Source organism: Myotis davidii, unplaced genomic scaffold (assembly GCF_000327345.1).
Source record: "Myotis davidii unplaced genomic scaffold, ASM32734v1 scaffold488, whole genome shotgun sequence".
Lineage (NCBI taxonomy): Eukaryota > Metazoa > Chordata > Mammalia > Chiroptera > Vespertilionidae > Myotis > Myotis davidii.
In genome coordinates, this window is record NW_006300365.1 from 506,344 (window position 1) to 527,967 (window position 21,624).

General features: G+C 37.5%; 1 protein-coding gene across 1 annotated transcript in view; it reads right to left on the bottom strand.

Moving 5' to 3' along the window:
• The window catches only part of TDRD3 (tudor domain containing 3), a 134,160-nt gene that overhangs the window by 48,752 nt on the left and 63,784 nt on the right, over positions 1 to 21,624 (bottom strand). The window contains exon 10 of the mRNA XM_006776758.2: positions 3,109 to 3,959. Coding sequence (XP_006776821.2) covers positions 3,109 to 3,959 — 851 coding nt within the window. The remainder of the gene's footprint in view (positions 1 to 3,108; positions 3,960 to 21,624) is intronic.

Sequence of the window (21,624 nt, forward strand, 5' to 3'; positions counted from 1 at the left end):
TCTCTCTCATGATTTTTTATAGAATGCCAGGCATTGCAGGTAAAATATTCAAAAGATTCTAGGAAATATATATTCCTCCCCACCGACTCCCCAAAAAAGAGGATCAGATTTTCTTTTGGCAGGCAGACAGCGTGCAAGCAGACATCCTTGATTCTGTAAAGCAAGAATGTGAAACTCGAGGCCCATGGGCCGCATGTGGCCCACAACGAATATTTTTGCAGCCCAGCCAATAACAGTATGTAAGAAACATTTTAATAAAAATTTTATACCTCAATTTTTACAATATCCTGTTATACATAATTATTAATAACAAACTACAATGTTCGCTGATGACTGATTACTATAATCGTGTTGTATTCATTCCCTTACACGCCTTATGTGCAGGCGCAGCATTTCTCTCCACATAATAACAGCAGTGAATATTTTAGCAGCCAATTGCCACATCATTAGTCTTGGACAGACTTGTTTGGTGTGCTCAACAGGAAATATTCTGCTTTCGGATAACAAGAAAAATAGGTTTATTTGCATTATGCTTATTAATTTGTGCAGTTATTCAGTGTCTGGTAAGTTGATGTTCAAGAAAAAATATTCATTTTTATTAAATGTTCTATTATTTTATGTTAATCATTACTCATTTATTTCAGCCCTTTCTATTCAGCATGTCTCTATCAAAATAAACCTATGTTTCTATGAAAATTGAAGCTTTTGTTTTTTTGCAGCCCACATAAACATAAACCTTTGTTATTTGACCATGTTAGCCTTTGAGTTTGACATGCTTGCTGTAAAGGGCTGGTTTTAGGCTTTGTCATGGCTTGTTTGTGTAGTTTTTTACTTACTACTAGGGCATGATCCTTGTGAGGTTTTAGCCTTTCGAATCTTATCTGACTTGAACTCCAATCACTTACCTCCTCTGCTTGTAGAAGTCACCAACAACCCCACACTGTCCAATACAGAAAGAAACATTTTTCCATCTTCATCTTAACAGAAGCACCTGACACAAGGTCTACTCTAAAGTAGACACTAAGCTCTACAAACCAACACTGATTTCTAACTACTTCACCTTTTCTTGCCCCCGCATCAGGGAGAAACAGGTAAACATTAAGTAATCCCTCATTACCCAAATCAAATAGTTCCTGTATTTTGGAAAGGGAGTGGTCTGAGTTGAAAGAGTAATAGTCTGAATAGTACTTGCTTTCCAAGCCTTCCTAATAGCCAGGAAGTAGCCATGTAAAATGAGCTTGTCTGTTGATATTTCTGGGAAGGCTTTTGCTTTCTCAGAAACACACACACACACACACACACACACACACACACAAAATAAAACAAAACAAAACAAAACAAAACCAAAAACAAAAACATAGCTAGTGCTGCCTCATCCCCTCCTTTTGGCCTGAAATAAAAACTTGGCAGTAGAGATGCTGCTTCTAGATGAGTATCGTCCCACACGCAAACAACAACTATGCGACCTGGTTATACCATCCTGTACTCGCCTTGCTGGTATCATCAGGTAACACTTATCACCTGCTTATGCCTCATCACTCATTGAACACCACGGAACTTGGTTCCCTATAGCATCTTTTCTTTGTGTGTGTGTGTGTGTGTGTGTGTGTGTTTTAGTGAGAGAGGAAGGAAGAGGGAGAGAGAAACATTGATCCAAGAGAGAAACAATGATTGCTTGCCTCCTGTATGCAACCTGACTGGGGATCAAACTCACAACCCGGTATGTGCCCTGACTGGGAATCGAATTGGTGACCTTTAGGTACACCAGGCTACGCTCAACCAACTGAGCCACACTGGTCAGCGCTACAACATCTTTTTAAAGGCTCCATCCACATTTCCTAGCCTGAATTTGAGTTCCTTGAAATCTTCAGTTAACTTTACTTGCACCACTTCTTTTAGTCACACACACACTCTCATGGGCACATCCTTACTTTATCAACTGAAAGTACTCTACCTATGAAATATTTACTTCAAATATTTTTTTTGACCTGATTCTCACATCTATGCATGTCCCTGTCACTATAACTCCCTTACCTCAGTTTTAATACCTTACTGATAGCACCAGTCCTCTAACCACTCTACTTTTTTCCTATATAAGTGCCCCATTCAAAATTAACTACTTAACAGAGTAAAAAAAAATTATTAAATTCCTACACTGTGGGAAGAGCAGGGCTACAGAAAAAAAACTAGACAAAACCATTCCTTTAAGAAACTTAAAATGATGATAGGGAGAGCTATCAATTCAGTAACAACAACAAAATAAATGACAAATTCTGTTAACTTAAAGAAAGTGAATAAGGCACCGATTGAGAAAGACAAGAATGTGGGAGAAGGGATCAGGTTAAAGAAGTCTTCCTTTAGGAAGTGATGTTTGAGCCCAGCCCTCAAGGATAAGAAGAGTAGTTGGTAGAAAATGTTGGGCAGATAGGCAAACATGTGCAAAGGCCCTTTTCTCAGAGGGTCCTTCTGTCCTCATCCTTCTGTTCTGACTGTGTGGTCTTCTCCCTCTTAGCCAAGCTCTTTTGTCTGATCCACTGTATTCCTTCTTGACCTCATCTTCTATATTTCCCTTCTCCTTTCTCCCCAATTTCCCTCTTTTCTTTTTAGCCAGCATGTAATATAGAACAAAAGAATGTTTAATTTATTGGTTTAATAATTATTATATTATTTATTATCAGCTAAATAATTAACTATTTTCTTAATTTAAAAAAAGTAGTCTGTGCAAATTTTCTTTAAGTTAGATGAAATCTGCAGAATTTAATCTTGGGCCACTCAAATGATTTTCTTCCTTGTGAATTAGTATAATCTCACTAGAAAGAAAAGCAAACATTAACAGTTCAGTTGACGGCAAGTGAAATCATTTCTCAACTTTACCTAATCATTTTTACAATACTATTCTAATATACAAGCTACAATAAAATCTAATCTAACCAAATCTATGGGACTCATTCTCCCTAATCATTCATAAAAAAACCCACAATAAATTTAATAAATATTTTTTTATCCTGTTATAAATTATATATCTATAAATCTGTTCAAAGAAGTACAGTTTCACTAAAATGTTACATTTAGTAATATTAGTATATAATACCATTATGGCATGCATACCTTATTGTCTTCCCAATAAAGTGCAAAACATTCATCTCCAGGTTTCCACAGTTTTGCATACTCCATAGGAACAGATGGTTCCAGTACTTTTTCTGGTTTAATTGGCCCAGATCTTCTTTTGGGACCACTATTATAAAATACTTTATCATCATAGGGTGTGGCTGTGGTGGGTCCTGTTGGCTTAATAGGTCCTATGCGCCTTCCCTTCAGTGGCATTTCTGTCTCTCCATTTGGAACACCAATGAAACTATTAGTTCTGACAGGATTCTGGTAATCAGTATTTATAGGAAAATGTTTTTCAATTTTTACACCACTGAAAGCTTCATTATTTATTGTTCGTGGTTTCCTGTCATAAAAATGATCAGGATTTGCTGTTTGGTTTTCTCTTTTCCCACGTTTTTGATTATTATAATCTATGGATTCTTGAGGAAGTGGATTTTCTTTTGCCTCTGCATAGGCTGGACCTCTTCCTGATCTGTTTTGCATAGAGTTATCTCTTTTTCTAAAAGCACCATCATTGTGCTGAGAACCTAAAGGGTATGAGGTGTCTTTAGTCCTATCATATCTAGAATAGGGTCTATCACATCTGATTCTCTCTTCAGCCCATCCTTCAGATCCTGAAGAAGTACTTGGTCTTTCAGTGCCTCTATTCCTAGGCAATCCACTGCCTTCTAAAATTGACTTCGAATTTTGGGTGTCTCTTTGAAAACGAGGGGGTTTTTCATTTCTTGGCTGTCTGGTATCATTCCGAGGAAGATATCTTGTTTGATTACTGTCTTTTATTCCATTTTGCTCAGTATTCAACAATCTGTGTTGCCCCTGATGAAGCTGCTGCGGTTGTGATTTAGGCTCTGAAAAGTAAACCATATGCACATTAAAATGATGATTCTGAATTAACACTTATTTTAAAATGTCTAAAAATTGTAATAATACAAAATGATCAAACTCTATTTTAACATCTTTCACTGTCTTCCCACTGATTATCTTCATCCCTCTCTGCTTCCTTAGAATCCTCTATTTCTAATGTACAGTGTCCTGAGTCAGCCACATTAGTGAAGTAAAGCAATAATATGTATGAAACATGAAAACAATGGTGGAAAATTTAAAAACAATTCATCTTTGTCATTGAATGTTTGCATTCTTATAAAATAGTTAGTTATATATGCAATTCTGGTAATTCATTTCCCAATACATTAATGAAATAGAACTGTAAACTGCTAACTAACTCAGAAGCTGCTTTAAAACTGCACAAGTACAACCCTTGTCCAACTTCTTTCTGAATCCCACTCCAATTTAGATACGTATGCCTATTACTGTCAGTCAAACTCTAACCTTCGCAAAAATGTCATTTCTAAAAATCTTTCTGGATTTGGAATGGCTAAGTTTTTGGAGTACAAAATAAATACCCCATTATAGAAAAGAGTTAATAATTTTCTTGACCTATCAAAGTAATTAAAAGCAAATCCTACTTGGAAATACAGAAACTTGTCAATATGATTAAGCACAATAGTTCAAATAATATCCAGCTAGATACCAAAAGCAGTACCGTGGTAAATATATATTCATAGATAGGGTAATGACTGTTTTTCACACGGTGATTTTTATTTTATTTCAATTTGTACCATGTCATTTACTAGTACACGTTATTCCTCTGTTGTTTCACACAACATGTCTATAACATTATTACCAAACACACTGATTTGTCTTTGGTATACATGTCTTGCTTCTCTTGTCATACCCCATAACCAATGTGTAGGTCAAGATTATTCTTATATTTCCCCAAGGTCAACAGGCCTTCTATTGACATTTTGGGTGAGATTGTTTCCTGCACTGCAAGAAAATTAACCTCTTTGACTTCCATGAACTAAATGCCAAAGCACTCTCTCCCAGCATTCCCAGTGTCTCCTCCATACATTCCAAACACCCACTAGAGGTAAAAACAAAACAAAACAAAAAAACAGATAAAATGTTTAAATCAACAGGAAGAAAGAGAAGATCTTTAAAAGTTCCTGAGTGACAAAAAAAAAGCCATAGACTAAAGATCAAGACTCAAAATGGCAAAAAACCCCAAAAAACCTTTTCAACAGAACCACTGGAAGCTAGAAGCCAATCTAATAATTTGTAATGTCTTTGAAAAGAAAGGAAAACTATTTTCTAAGTACAATTCCACATCCAGCCAAACCACCCATTAATTGTGACAAAGAATTAAGACTTTTCAAATAAGCAAGGTAGCAAATACTAGCCAAGACCATTTACAGGGACATTTAAAAAAAAATTCTTTTTCTCAAGATCTGCCTTATAAGTATAACACAAATATCTTGTTTTTAACAGCTGTAGTCAACATTAAGTTTTTCTTTAGGGACAAGAAAAATGGTCATCTTTAGTTCCTGCTGGCATTATTTATTTTCCAGGAATAAAAATTCAGGGAAGAAAGAATAGTAGTGAATAAAAGCAGTACACCAATAAGCATTTTCAGCATAGAGCAGATATTGGCATTTGTTCCAGTCATTATTAGAGAATAAACACAGCAGTTGCCTCTTTCTATCTGCAGTGTATTAGGATCTGCACTTGCACTTTATCATCAAATAGTCCCCACAGTAATCTTGAGATACAAATGTTATGGGGCTTTATGTAATAAAGAGAAGTAAAGTCCCTTGTATGGTGAATTGAAGAAAATTTTCAGCTTCCAAAAGAAGTCAGAGATGAAAATATTTTATTTGCTGTCGTTAGACTTAAACAGATATTTGAGAAGGAAGCATTTTAGAGGGCTGTGTTTAGGGATCAATGTGTCTTATTACTCCAGTTAGGGCCACTGATATCTCTGATGGTCAGAAAGTACAAATATATTAGCTCATCACAGGAGTTGCTACCCATCCTGAACTAGAGATGGGGTTCTGGATAACCATATATACAAAATGAAGGCCTCAACTAGGCTTGATAGGGGTAGGAGAATTTTTCAGTTTTTCTAGAAGAAAAAAAAGATTTCCTAATCTATTTTATTGACAATATATATTAGATTACAGAATAAAATAAGTGATGTTACTAATAATAAGCACACTTCAATTCCAATAATGTGCTGAGATAATAAAGTGAGAGAAGAATCTACAAAGATTACTTTTTAAAATAATCCTCACTTGAGGATATTTCCCTCCCCCCCTCATTGCTTTTCAGAGATAGTAGGTGGGGGGGGGGGCAGGCGGGGGAGACAGCAAGAAAGAGAGAAACATCAATGAGAAAAAGACACATTGACTGCTTGCCTCCTGCTTGCGCCCAGATTGGGGGATGGGGAAAGCGAACCTGAAACCCAGGTACGTGCCCTAGACCTGGAATGGAACCTGAGACCCTTCAGTACGCAGGCTGACATTCCAAACAATGAGCCACACTGGCCAAGGCAAGAAAATTACTTTTTAAAATAAAAATTAAAAAGAAAGAAATACAATGACAAAGAGGATAAGCTTTTAAAAGAACATAGTTTTCACATATACCCATTTCTTTTTTTTCTTTTTTTTAAATATATTTTTTATTGATTTTTTACAGAGAGGAAGGGAGAGAGATAGAGAGTTAGAAACATCGATGAGAGAGAACCATCAATAATAAGCTGCCTCCCACACCCCTCCCACTGGGGATGTGCCCCAACCGAGGTACATGCCCTTGACCAGAATCGAACCTGGGACCTTTCAGTCCGCAGGCCGACGCTCTATCCACTGAGCCAAACCGGTTTCGGCACCCATTTCATTTCAAAATAAAATAACAATAAGCCAAGAAAAGAAAGTCCTTACATGCTTCATGGTTCTCAGATATCCTTTTGTCTTAGGTAGTTGAGTAATGAAGTCAGATATAAAGTAAATATTTTGAAAACGAGCTAATCTATTAAAAAATAACAGAATATGTACAATTACTAAACTGTGGAAAAGGTAATTTTAGGTAAATTAAGAAACAGACCTCAAATCAAATAGAAAGCTCCTCAATTCTCTAGTCAAAATCCAATTGCTCTCTGCCACCCTTCCTGAGGAGGTAGAATGATTCCAAAACTAAAAATACTAATCAGCACCACAGGCCAGGTACACAATCACTCTAATAAAAATATACCCAGATATTTTTCTGTATAAACAACAGAATAAAATGAATCAACGTGTGTGTGTGTGTTTTTTTTTATGACCTGAAGGGAAAGATGAAACATAAGTATAAACCAGAAACTGGTAATATTTAATAGAAAAAAGAAAAAGGATGATTAGCAAAAATGATGGAAAAATTTCATCACAAAATAACTAAACCTGTGAAAACATCTAAAAAATCACAGTGATGAATGCTTACATGAAAAAAAGTCAAGAATGCTGTGTGAATTTAATTTGACCAGTGATAAAATGTTCCTGTTACACCAGATCATGAATTTCAAAATGTTTACAAGATAATTGGTTACAATATTTTGCATCACCACGATTTGAAATATAGGAATTAAGAGTGAATTAATTAATTGCCATGAATTCTTTGGGGTTTTATATGAATTCTTCTTGGCAAAATATTCATTTGCCAGTCAGTTGTACCTGCATTTTATAGTAGAAAAAGGTACATTTTGTTTCTTCATTTTATTTTGAGAAACGTACCTGAAAAAGTGACTTAATATTTATTAAGATTTTATTATTGCCTGACTCCACATTAAAGGTCTTTTGCCTACATTATTTCATGTAATTTTCATATCCACCCGGCAGGCCTATGTTAATATCCTTATTTTACTAGTGAAGAAACAAAGCAAAGCTAGCAGTTAGGAAATGTTAAAGCCAGAATTTAAACCCAAATCTAACTGAAGCTAAAGCCCACACTTTTTCCACCAGGCCAAGCTGCCTGCCCAGAGAAACAAAACAGAATGTAACCAACAGCATGCTAGCTACAGCTTTATCAGCTACATCTGTTCATTTCTGGGAGATGAAGAAATCACAAAAACTCTTTAACAATCCCCGATGGACTGAAAAAATAAAGTTGTGAACTAGGATTGCCAGAATACTGACCTAAAGTTAATAATCTTTCTATTAAAGCAGAAAAAACAAAAACCCCTATTAACAGTTGGACTGCTGCTTAGAAGCTCACCAACTGGCACTTACAGGTAGCATAATGTGCAGGATGCAGCCGCTAGACAGGGACTGAATAGCTACATCACAGCTCTGCCACCTAGTAGTTCTGTAACTCCAGGCAAGTTATTTAACTTTTCTGAGCCTCACCTTTAAGATAGGGATAACAGTAGCACCTATCTCAGAGGATTACCTATGTACTTAGAACTCTATCTGGCTTTAATAAGCACATAATAAATTTAGCTGTCATTGCTATTATGATCATCTATAATAATAAAAACATAATATGCTAATTAGACTGGATGTTCTTCTGGACGACTTTCCAGATGAAGCTGCGGTGGTGAGGGCCGAGGCAGCCACCATGGCAGCGGGGGCCGAGCCCCTTACACGAATTTCATGCATCGGGCCTCTATTTAGTATTATAATTATGCAAATAAACATAATGAATTACATCAAGAAAAAAACAATTCTTGGATGATAAGGTGCTTCCCTATTTACACATCTTCACCACCAACAACCTCACCTTTAGTTAGTATCTTTAGCTTCCTTGCTTTAGTTTGTTTCTATTTCTTCTTGTTGAAATCAGGGTAGAAAGAATGACTTAGTAAAAACTTGTTTGTTGCCAAATTATCAAAGTCATATTACAGAGAAAATTTAGATACATTAGAAAAATCAAATTCATATTATAATATGGTTTTTCATTTAAAGCCCTATCTAATAATAGACAAAGATGAAAATTGACTGTATCTTCGCTTTGCCCACCATCGGCTAATCAAAGTGATATGCAAATTAACCACCAACAAAGATGGTGGCTAATTTGCATATACCAGCTGGGAGCGAAGACTGAAGACACCGTAGAAAGATGCCAAGCAATGCAGCCGAGGTAGCAGAGACAGCCGGGAGAGAAGCAGTAGAGAAGGGCAGAGTAGGAATGGCAGAGAAGGGCAGGGTAGGAGCGGCAGGGTAGGAGCTGTGCATGAATTCACATTATAACAGAAGCATGATACTTTGTAATATTCCTATGTCTATATTTAACCAGTTTATATATAGTGTTTTTTCACCTCAAAACTCTTAGCTCATTATTTCAAACAAATAAGGGATATTTGTGTAAAATACCTTTAGCTATTGTGTATATCCTATCTAATAATAGACAAACATGGTAATTAACTGTACCTCCAACACACTTCCCATTGGCTAATCTGGGGAATATGCAAATTAACTGCTAACCAAGATGGCGGCCAGCAGCCAGGCAGCTGAAGCGAACATGAGGCTTGCTTGCTCCAGTGATGGAGGAAGCCAAGGTTCCCCACCTGCCACAGCCCAGCTCTGAGCTCCGGATGCAACAATGTTGCAATTATAGAAGCTAAACAAACCCCAGGTACCTGCTTTCAGCCAGCACAGCCTCAGAACTTAGAACGGCCAGTGATGGCAACAAAGTTTCAATTATAGAATTTAAACAAACCCAGGTTACCTGCTTTCAGCCGGCAACGGCCTCAGAGCTGGAGCCGGCTCTCAGCTCAAGTGACAGCTATAGAAGGTAAATAAATCCCAGAATAAAAAGAAAAGAAAAAAGGAGAGGCTGGGAGTTTCAGTCGCCCACCAGCCTGAAAACAGCCTTTAGCCCCTCACCAAGACTGGCCAGGCACCCTGTACAGCGGTGGGTGGGAGCCTCTCCTGCCTCCTCAGCAGCGCTAAGGATGTCCGACTACAGTTTAGGCCTGCTCCCCGCTGGCAAGTGGGCATCCCCCGAGGGCTGCTGGGCTGCCAGAGGGATGTCTGATTGCCATCTTAGGCACAATCCCCCAGGGAGCAGGCCTAAGCCAGCAGGTGGTCATCCCCTGAGGGTTCGCAGACTGTGAGAGGGCACAGGCTGGGCTGAGGGACCCCCCCCCAAGTGCACAAATTTTTGTGCACCGGGCCTCTAGTTCTATAATAATCGCAAAGCTCTTTGACTATAGAAATTGGCCTATCAGCTACAATTTTATTTCCTGTATAAAAATTATTTCCTCTATAAATGTATTCTGTAAGAATTCTGACTTATATTACAAAGTGTAAATAAAACCAGGGACTATGTCTCATTCATTTTAGGTGCATATAAACAAACATAGTTATTAAAGGATGATGATGTTTTCATATATTATAAAATAAAATGCAGCCTTTTAAAAAGATGATGAGTAGGCAGGAAGAGAACTCACCCATAACCCCAAGACTACAGCACAACTTTTTCATACTATACTAAATATGTTGTTTCTTACCACTCTCTTCAAATTAATCATTTGCATAACATTCATCTACTGGATATCCTGCAGTTTGTCTTCTAACTCCACCATTCACTGAAGCTATTTCTGTCAAAGCCTCCAATCAGTGGTGTGCTAGAGACAGCTTGAACATCATACAAGAGCTGATTATTAAATTTTCAGAAAATCTGCAAGCTGGATGAAAACTATTGATAACTAGAAGTCAGCTATAGCAGAAACACCAAAAGCTAAAAATCAGGGCATCTCTCCCTTGCCCTCCACCTCTGCTCCCAGAACCAGCTGTTAAACATTCACCAATGCACTGCTGTAACAGGAGCCTAACACTTCCCATCCTTATCTCTCAGCATTCTCTCATGCTCTTCCTACTTTGGTAGCTGCATTCTCCATGTCGTTTGACTGATTTCTCCACCTCTATTTGATCTTCAAATACCTGCTGGATTCCTCTCCTTGACTTTTAAAACTTAATATATCTTAAAATTAGTCTCTTGATTGCTCTTTCTTCCAAAATAACTAATAGGTACTTAGAAATGCATCATGTGGAAAGAGTTCTGAGTTGGGAATCACACAGACAAGGGGCCAAATCCTAGTTCTGTACTTCTTATGGGTAAGATGTTTTATCTCTTCAAATCTATTTACTTATCTATCAAATGGAAATAACAACATATATTTTGCATTTGTAGATGATTATATGAGTTAATAGCATGCAAAGCACCCAGTACCATTCCTGGCATATAACAGGTTCTCAATAAATGCCAACTATTATTTTATTTTATCATCAATAAATGTTTAAATGAACAGACCATTAATTGAAGAGGAGGAAAATAAAAGAATGACAAAAATGAAAAAGAGGCTTGTGTGTTCTAGTATTCTGAGAAAAGCTATATCCACTTTCTACATATCTAAGATCCAAAGAAAAATAATTATATATCGTAACTGATAGCTATGGTTAACAAATCTTAAAAATATGAGTGACAAGCCCTGGCCGGTTTCTCAGTGCTTAGAGCATTGGCCCCACACCAAAGGGTCTTGGGTTCGATTCCCAATCAAGGGTACATACCTGGGTTGTAAGTTCGACCCCCACCTCAGTTGGGGTGCTGTGAGAGGCAACCAACTGATGTTTTTCTCTTTCTTTCTCTCTTTCTCTCTCCCCCACCTTTCCTTCTACTCCAGTGGTTCTCAACCTTCCTAATGCCACGACCCTTTAATACAGTTCCTCATGTTGTGGTGACCCCAAATTTCATTGTTACAAATTGAACATAATTAAAGCATAGTGATTAATCACAAAAACAATATGTAATTATATATGTGTTTTCCGATGGTCTTAGGCGACCCCTGTGAAAGGGTCGTTCGACCCCCAAAGGGGTCTTGACCCACAGGTTGAGAACCACTGTTCTACTCTCTCTAAAATTTAATGGAAAAAATATCCCCAAGTGAGGATTAACTAAAGAAAAAAAAAAGAATGTCAAGTAATTTAACTTCCATACATTTATCTAAAAAAAAAATCATCAATATGTAAGTAATTTAACAAAAAAATTACTTTGAAAGTTGTATAGCTAAATTTGGAAACAACTTTCAAATCACTAACATAAATGTAATTATAATTACTTTTTAGCCATTAAAATTATGTTGAGAGAAGTATATAATTACAATGGAAATATGGTTATATTGGTAGGACAAAAAGCAGATTATGTAAAAACAGTCTCACAAATGGGAATGAAAACAAATATGGTGATGAGATTACAGGCTGTTTTATTTGTTATATTTTTAATTTTTACAAATTTATCAAGTAACAACAACACAACAGGAAAAAATATGCTTCTATGGTACTTGATCAAAAAATTAATTAAGCCCATTCTCAATTTTTAATCTTTAAAATGTCTTTTTTGCTGTAAACATGATTTTAAAAGTATATTTCAAATTTATAAGCTAATTTTAACCAACTTTTTATATATTACCTTTAAAATATTTCATTAAATTATTCCTAAATTTATATAAAGTTTTCTATATGTAATTAGTAAATCCAAATGACTATTAAATTTACAATCATAATTAGGGCATTACATGTGTAACATGTGGCATATTTTCACTTCTCACTTGGTATTTTGTCTAACACCTTTACACTACTGGCCTCCTTGCCCTGAAAAAAGTACAATGTCAGGCACTATGCTATCAAAATGCTTGCAAATCCAGAGACTCTGGTGTCATAACAACCTAGACCAGAGAATTTCAAACTAACTTTAGTGAAGGATCAGGGTTTTTGTTGTAATTGTTGGTTCTTTTTTTTTTTATATATATATATCTCAAGAAAATGATTTTAAATGTGATAATGTTACATGCAATAAACACCAATTATTCAAGAAAAATGATCTTACATAAAATAATATTACATGCAATAAACATACTTAGGCTGTTTCCAGATCTTAGCTATGGTAAATTGTGCTGCTCTGAACATAGGGGTGCATATATCCTTTCTGATTGGTGTTTCTGTTTTCTTGGGATATGTTCCTAGAAGTGGGATTACTGGGTCAAATGGGAGTTCCATTTTTAATTTTTTGAGGAAACTCCATACTGTTGTGATGATCCATATGCACTTGAGAAGAATATATATTCTGCTGTGTTGGGGTGAAATGTTTTATAAATATCTATTAAATCTCTCTGATCCAGTGTGTCCTTTAGAGCAGTGGTCGCCAACCGTTCGGACCTCATGGACCACGAGTGGTCCGCGGACCATCTTTTGGCAACCGCTGCTCCAAAGGTTTCCTTAAACCAGCGGTTGCCAACCTTTCAGACCTCACAAACCACCAGTGGTCCGCAGACCACCAGCTGGTGACCGCTACTTTAGAGTCTCTGTTTCCTTGATAAGTTTTTGTCTGGAAGATCTGTTCAGTGAAGTCAGAGGGGTGTTAAAGTCCCCTACTATGACTGTATTGTTGTCAATCTCTCCATTAAAGTCCTCTAGAAGTTTTTTTTTATATATTTAGATGCTCCTATATTGGGTGCATAAATGTTCACCAGGGTTATATCCTCTTGTTGGATTGATCCCTTTAGTATTATGTAGTGACCTTTCTTGTCTCTTGTGATGGCCTTCATTTTAAAGTCTATTTTGTTGGATATGAGGATTGCTACTCCAGCATTTTTTTCTTTTCCATTTGCATGGAAAATTTTTTCCCATCAATTCACTTTCATCCTGTGTGTCTTGTTTTGAGGTGGGTCCCTTGAAGACAGCATATAGTTGGGTCATGTTTTTGTATCCATTCAGCTATCTTACACCTTTTGATTGGAGTATTTAATCCATTTACATTTAGGGTTATTATTGATAGGTACTTATTTATAGCCATTTTAATTCTGCATGGCTAGGTTTTTCTATTTCTTCTTCTCAGCAATCCCTTACAGCAATCCCTTTAGCATTTCTTGTAATGCTGGCTGGCTTGGTGGTAATGAACTCCTTTAGCCTTTTTTTTTTTTTTTGTCTGGGAAACTCTTTATTTGACCGTCTATTATGAATGAAAGCCTTGCTGGATAAAGTAATCTTGGTCTCAGATCCTTGCTTTCCATTACCTTGAGTACTTCATGCCATTCCCTTCTGGCCTGTAGAGTTTCTAATGAGAAATCAGGTGCCAGCTTTATGGAAACTCCTTTGTAGGTAACAGTTTTCTTTTCTCTTGCTGCCTTTAAAATTCTCTCTCTGTCTTTAATTTTTGGCATTTTAATTATGATGTGTTTGGGCATGGATCTGTTTAGGGTTCTCTGTTCCTCCTGAACTTGTGTGACTTTTTCCTTTACCAGATTTGGGAAGTTTTCTGCCATTATTTCTTCAAACACCTTCTCTATTCCTTTCTTCCTTTCCGCCTCTTCTGGCACACCTACTATTCTAATATTGTTATGTTTCACATTGTCCCATAGCTCCTTAAGCTGCCCTCCTGTTTTTTAATTGTTTTCTTCTTTTTGGGTCTTTAATTGAGTGATACTTTCAACTCTGTCTTCTAATTCTGGGGATTGTTTCTTTGTTTCCTCATTTTGGTTGTCTGTTTGGGTTTGTAACTATGTATTAGGTAGATCCTCTACACCTCTCAATCTCTAGTGCAGGACAGTGTTAAAGGCTGTTTCTGACTAACTGGATCAGGCAAAGACTCAAAGCCTCTAGAGGTGCCTCTGTCTATAGACTAATAAGATTACAACTTGAATTGCCCCCAGGCAATCATCCTCAGGTGTGAGAGAGTTTTTTCAACAGGGTGGGGCAGTTGCTTCTGCCTGGATGCTACTTGTTACTTTTAATCTCTTAAGTGGCCTCAGGGCAAGGTGTTTTTCAATAAGGTGTGTTGACTGTCTTCCCCCCAGGCAAGGCAGATGTCTATGTGGGAAATATGTCCTCCTCTGTGTGAAGGAATGACTCAGCCCAGGAAACTTGGGGTGTTTGTCTTCTGAGCTCTATCCCCCAAGTCTCCAGTCCTGGGTTCTGCTCTCACAGTTCCACTCCACTTCACCCTCCCTCTACCAGAGCACAAGGTGGGTGGTTCCACAGGGAATTTTTGTGCATTGGCCCTTCAAGAGGGTGCCTGAACTTTCAGCTGCCACTCCTTGACAGATAGCACTCTACTGCTTTTCACAGCTAGATGTTATGTGGGTATCTTCTGAGCTCTATCCCCCAAGTCTCCAGTCCTGGGTTCTGCTCTCACAGTTCCACTCCACTTCACCCTCCCTCTACCAGAGCACAAGGTGGGGGGTTCCACAGGGAAGTTTTGTGCATTGGCCCTTCCAGCGGGTGCCTGAACTTTCAGCTGCCACTCCTTGACAGATAGCACTCTACTGCTTTTCACAGCTAGATGTTATGTGGGTACCCTCCTCAGATTTGGTGCTCTCTGCTGGGGAGCCCAGCTTCGGGATTAGATCCCAGAGTTCTCAGCGGCACCCCCCACAGCTGAGATATCTTACCAGGATTTCAGTTGCTGTCTGTGGGTGCCCGGCCAGCCCTTTCGCACCTCTGTCCCTCCTACCAGTCTCTATGCAGTCTCCACTTTCAGGTCTTGGGTATCAGGGTTCTCTTCTGTGAGTTTTCCATTGTTTATTCAAGAAGCCTTTCCGTATTTCAGTTATAATTCCAGCTTGTCCCTGGGAGCATGTCCGTGCAGCATCCTTCTACTCTGCTGCCATTTTTAATCTCTCTTGTTGGTTCTGATTTCAATTTCCAATCAATTATTGACTGTTACTTTATAAAATGTAGTAACACATGGCAAGGCACTATCACGTTGCTAAAGGAGTTTTTCAATCCTTACTCTCAATTTTAGTACTTACCTGTACCTACTTGTGACCAGACAAATAGGTACAGACTATTCACTGTTAAGGTAACAAATCCACAAAGCAGAATTGGAAACAATTAATTCAAGTTAAACTTAAAGCACCAGGCTAGAAATCTGGACTTAAAAAATGGAATCATAAAAAGATATCAGTCCTATAAAAAAAAGAAGAGTCAAGGGCAGGGAAAGCCATAGGGATGGGTAGAAAGTGACAGGCAGTGTGTAGATTCTCTCTGTTTTGCTGACAGTTTATGACTACTCACATAGTAACCACTAATCCCTGGCTTCCAAAAAGGCACTCACCATCGATTTCAGTCAGTCAGCTGCACAAGGCAATGAGGAGTAATACTGTTTGATGCAATTAGATGTAAATATACACAATAGTCAATACATGGACTGCCCCTTTCTTGAGGAATCCCTTCAGAAGAACATCTAGCCAACCACCTACATATTCTCTCTCTGTTCTTAATCAGTTTCCTGCCTATCCAATTAAGCTATTACATTATATTACATTTCCTTCCTACAGTCCCTATTATTTAGCCTTCGAAATTCAAACTGTAAATCCATAGTCAAACTACTTAATTGATTTGAAAACTGATTAAAATAAAACAAAAATGACATCTAAAAACTATCAAAAGCCTACAACTTCAAGTGAATTACCCAGCAAACATTAGCATTTTATCTGCTAACATCTAATATATTATTTACATATGAATATTATGCAGAATTTGTAATTATGCAGCACTGTTAACCAAATGCTACTTCTCACAAAATCCACAGTAAATAGAGTAATGGCATTCCATAAAAAACAGTGTATATAGAATAGTCTGACTTTTATTCTGCCAATGAGAAAAGTCAGTGAATTATTTTGAGCAAGGGGCTAGTGAGATCAAATTTGCATTTTGAAACATCACTGACTGCAATACAGAGGATGAAATAATAAAGTTCTTCAAAGTGTCAATGTAGGGTTTAGGACCTGAAGTGGGGGTAGTGGGGATGGAGATGATAAGTGGAGGACGCTTTTGCTGTTATTGCTAATCACGATGACGATGATGATAATCATGGTGGTGGTGGTGGTGGTAGTGGCAGAAACTACCACACTGTGCTTAGCACTTTATATGCATTATCTAATTTGATCTTCTCAACAATTCTATAATGTAGGTGTCACTATTTCTCCATTTCCCAATTAAGAAATTAAAATTTAAGAGATTATATAACTGGCTCAAAAACATACAACTAGTAAATACAAGAATTGTGAGTTAAATTAGTAGTATAACCCGTTGTATTTATCTGCCCCAGCACCACGTGCAATTCTCCCCTTCTTTTGGTACTAGAGCCCTGTTTTGAGGAAGCAGATAGTGGGGGGAACTTCGCCTTCCTGACGGAATAGATTAAGATGCCCCGTGCTTCCTGACTAAGAGGGGGGCACATACAGACATAGGAGATGGAAAATCTACCTGATCTTCTAGGTATAAGGATCATTTGCTGGTTCCTAAGAGATATTTTTTATTACCTTTTATCTCATATACTGAACAGAGATTTGACACCAAGCAATAATGTACTCCTTCTCCGAGTCTCTTTGGACTTGAATTCCAGCCTCCCAAACACACCAATGCCAACATCCCCAATGAGACTCAGTTGAGCTTTGGGAATCAATAATTATATGATGAAAGGTATTAACCTTTTCCCAGAAAAAACAATGTGATCACAAAACTGAGATAAGCCTTTTTACCTGCATATCTTTATATGTTATGCCACCTTATATGTTGGCCGGATGCTATAGCTAGAGCTACATAGGCAATCTGTGCTACTACATGAAGACAATCTGTCAACACACAAAACAGTAGAATTCAGACACAGAGACTTTCCAACTACATGAGCCAATAAATTTGAATTCTGCGGCTTACATCTTAAAGCAAACTAATTTAGAACTTGTTGCCAGGAAATAGGGTGATAGAACCTACAATGTAAAACCTTTTTAGTAAAGAAAGAAGGCAGGGTAGTGAAAGTCCCCTCATCTCCTAGGACAGTGGTCAGCAAACTCATTAGTCAACAGAGCCAAATATCAACAGTACAACGATTGAAATTTCTATTGAGAGCCAAATTTTTTAAACTTAAACTATATAGGTAGGTACATTGTTATTAACTTAATTAGGTACTCCTAAGCTGGCCTTTGCTAAAAACGTCCTCAGTCTGATTGAGGAACCTTCACTGAGGTCGACCCCTTCCAACTCTCCCATCCACACTCGTCTTGTATACGTACTTGTTTCAGATAGACTAGTGTGGATGGGAGAGTTGGAAGGGGTCAACCTCAGCAAACGTACCTCAAAACAATGTACCTCCCCTGCGCTGTGTATCCCTGGCCCGCCTGGGCCCCGTCTCCCCGCAACCGATCGACACCCCCACTTCTTCTAAAGCCACTTCTTCAAAATAGACTCACCCAGACCGAAAACCGACTTCTGCGCATGGGCCACGAAGTTTCAATTGCATTGTACATGCGCGCCCACACGTGGTATTTTGTGCAAGAGCCACACTCAAGGGGCCAAAGAGCCGCATGTGGCTCGCGAGCCACAGTTTGCCGACCACTGTCCTAGGAGGAAGATGGCTCCTCTCATTGTGCAGTTAAACCTATTGTCTTGGAAGTGAGACCACCTAACCAATGGACTGATGTTTTAAGAACTTGGTATAAAATGTCAGGATAATGGATTGTATTGGTTACTTCTTACTGCCTTCAGGAGTCCTACAAGAAAGAGACAAGCTGGCAAGTTTGAAGGTAGAAAGGACACAGATACAAATAGAAAGGTGTTCTCAATTATTGACAACCAGCCCAAAAGACTGAGAATTAGGTAATCCAGCTTCTTAAGAGATTACTGAGTTCTATGAACCAAGGGAAAGTGGGAGGAAAGACTGGGTCCTGGGGAAGTTTGACCACCTATGACCATTCCAACATTTTTGAGTGTTGAATGAGTTCTTAGTTCCTATATTTATTTAATTTAAATCTTATCCATTTCATAAGTATATCTCTATTTGAATTCTGTTCATATTCTTTTAAGTGTTTACCCTTTATATAACTGGGACATGTTCTGAATTCTACTTTCTAAAATTTTGACACAAAATATGAAGAAGCATAAATAAAAAGACAACATACACTTAATTTATAAAATAAGCTACACAAACAAGGGGATAGTAGAGTATGAATTTATGAAAATTACTCTGTCCATCTTTATCACAATGCCCTTGTTCCTCATTCAGAACAAATTAAGGTTACCCTGGTTTTATTTAGATGTGGAAAATAAAAACAGTAAAGTTACTGCCTCAAGGCATCCCTTTCTCCACCTCTGGCCAACCCAGATTTCTTCCAAGAAGTGGAAAGAATCAAACCTACTTTGTTCCCACGTTGAAACTTAAAATACACATTCCCAGTGGGCACTGTTTTACACGGTAGCTATGTATTACTCAAGTGATATAGTGATCTATTTAAGGCATATGACACAAAACAGACCTTTTAGAGCTGGCCTGATATTCTAGCCACCAATTATAATACCTAAATATGAAAACAAATATTTAAGAAATCTATACATAAGAGCCTTTTGGAACACAATCCCATCACTACATGATCAAATGAATAGTCCCAACTTGACATGAAGTCATTACAAATCACAAGGAACTTCAATTAGTGGTTACTTCCATAAAGCAATGTAATCCAACCCCTCCCCCCCCAAAAAAAATGATTAAAATGTCAATTAAGGTTATGTTTGATTCCAATTTAAAGATAGAATTTTTAAAAAGCTAATAAGAGAAAATCTCTAAGAAAAGTGTATGTGATGATCATAAAAGTTTTAACACATCAGAAAAAATGACAGTACCCTTTGTTCTACTACATTTATAGAATGAATGACTCCTCATGACACATGCAATTGTTATTTCACTTCAATCCCATTTTCTACCTTGCAGACAGGAATTTTTTTTCTGAAAGCATCAAACAAACCTCATTGTTCTCATCCCCAAAACCCTTTTATGGTTCTGCACAGACATCTGAATAAAATAAAAACTCTTTAGGACAAAATTTTCTGGACCTGGCTCCAGCCTACCACTTCTGTCTCTGGCTTTCTATCTCTACCTCTCCGTAGCCTCACAGGCACAGAGAAGTGGTGTTCTGATGTCTCCATGCCTGGACTCCAGAGCCCCCTCTACTTGGGCTGTCCTTCCCCCAACACTCTTTATCATACTTGTCTAAATGCTCCTCCTCTAGAAGCCTTCTGCCCATTTCCCATCTTGGTCCACTGGTCTTCCCACACGGTACTTTTAGGAAAGAATAAAAATTTGTTTCTCTGAGAATAATAGCCATCAAGTAGGACAATACACTCTTGCTGACTCTGTGTCATAATTTACAGTAACATAACTACAACATATTCTACTAAAACAATATCCGCTACTAACAAATGTGTTAATAAACTTTTGTCCCCCTCAGAAGTAAATCTCCCCTAAAACTAAGATTCCGTTTTGAGTGTATTATTCTTATCATGCATCTTAATTAACTTTGATATCTTTTTTCAAGTGAAATGCTATTATTACTTCATTTTATTGGTTTAAGGTGCGTACTGTGAAAACTGAAGCATTACAGGCCCACAGGTCATAGTAGAGTCACTTTTCTCAGATTCAACCTCTTTATGATTTAGAAGACACCATAGTAGTCAAAAACAAATGTAGTCAGAGAGAAGGATAAAAGGAAATCAAAGGAGCTCTGAGATAAAAATACCAGGGAGGCAGAGAAATTTGAAAAAGCAGCTGAGGTTCTCCTGCTGGCCTTGCAGAAGCGAGCAAACATTATGAATTGCTTGTGGAGGGGTCATATAGCAAAGAACAGGGGGGCTTTTAGCAGCTGAAAGCACTCCCCAGGGAAGATCAAGCAAAAAAATTAAAATCCATTAAGGAACTGTTTTGTTGTTTTTAATCCTCACCCTATGACATGCTTAGAAAGAGAAAGGGGGAGAGAGAGAAACTTTGATCAGTTGCCTTCCATAAGCTCCTTGACTGGGATCAAACCCACAACCCAGGTATGTGCCCTTTTAGTGCACCATCTGAGCCCCTCTAGCCAGGCGACCTGAGTTTTGCTAACAACCTGTGAACTTGTAAGAGGACGTAAAGCCTCAGACAGGATCATAGCCCAATTGAAAACTTAATTTCAGTATGTGAAACTGGGCAAATGCCCCAAAATGAGGCCTGGACCCCTGAGGGCCTGACCCACAGAAATGATGTGATAATAAATTTGCATTGTTTAAGTCATTGGTTTTGTGAGAATTTGTTAAACAACAATAGAAAACCAATACGTCATGTGTTATAATCAAGAAAATATTGCTCGTGGATGTGTTTGCTTATAAGTTCTGTCCAAATCAAACATTTGTTTGCTCAAATATATTGCCTTTCCTATGTAATCCAGCAACAAATAAGCTTCCATTTTCATAAAATCTGAACACTTCAAATTTGTTATAAAACATTTTATCTCTGAGCTTTAGTTGACACAAAGTATATCTAAAACCGAAAACTGAATTTAAAAGTATATTTTCCTAAAGTTTTGCAAACTTACTATTTTATTTTATTTTTTCAAACTTACTATTTTAGAAAATATTTACCATATTCCATGATCAGAGAAAAAGGTACACATTAACATACTTATTTCTCCTCTCAGTATTTATGTTAATCACTAGAAAATGTCATATTATGAAATACATCACATTGTGAGCTTATTCACTCATTATGTGAATACTTTATTACAATATGTAATATGTGGGAAAAAGAGATAGACTAATTTCACAATCAAAATAAATTATATAAGATTGAATAATTATAACTTCCCCAACATAACAATCTGTTGTCTAGTAAAATTGGGGGGAAAGA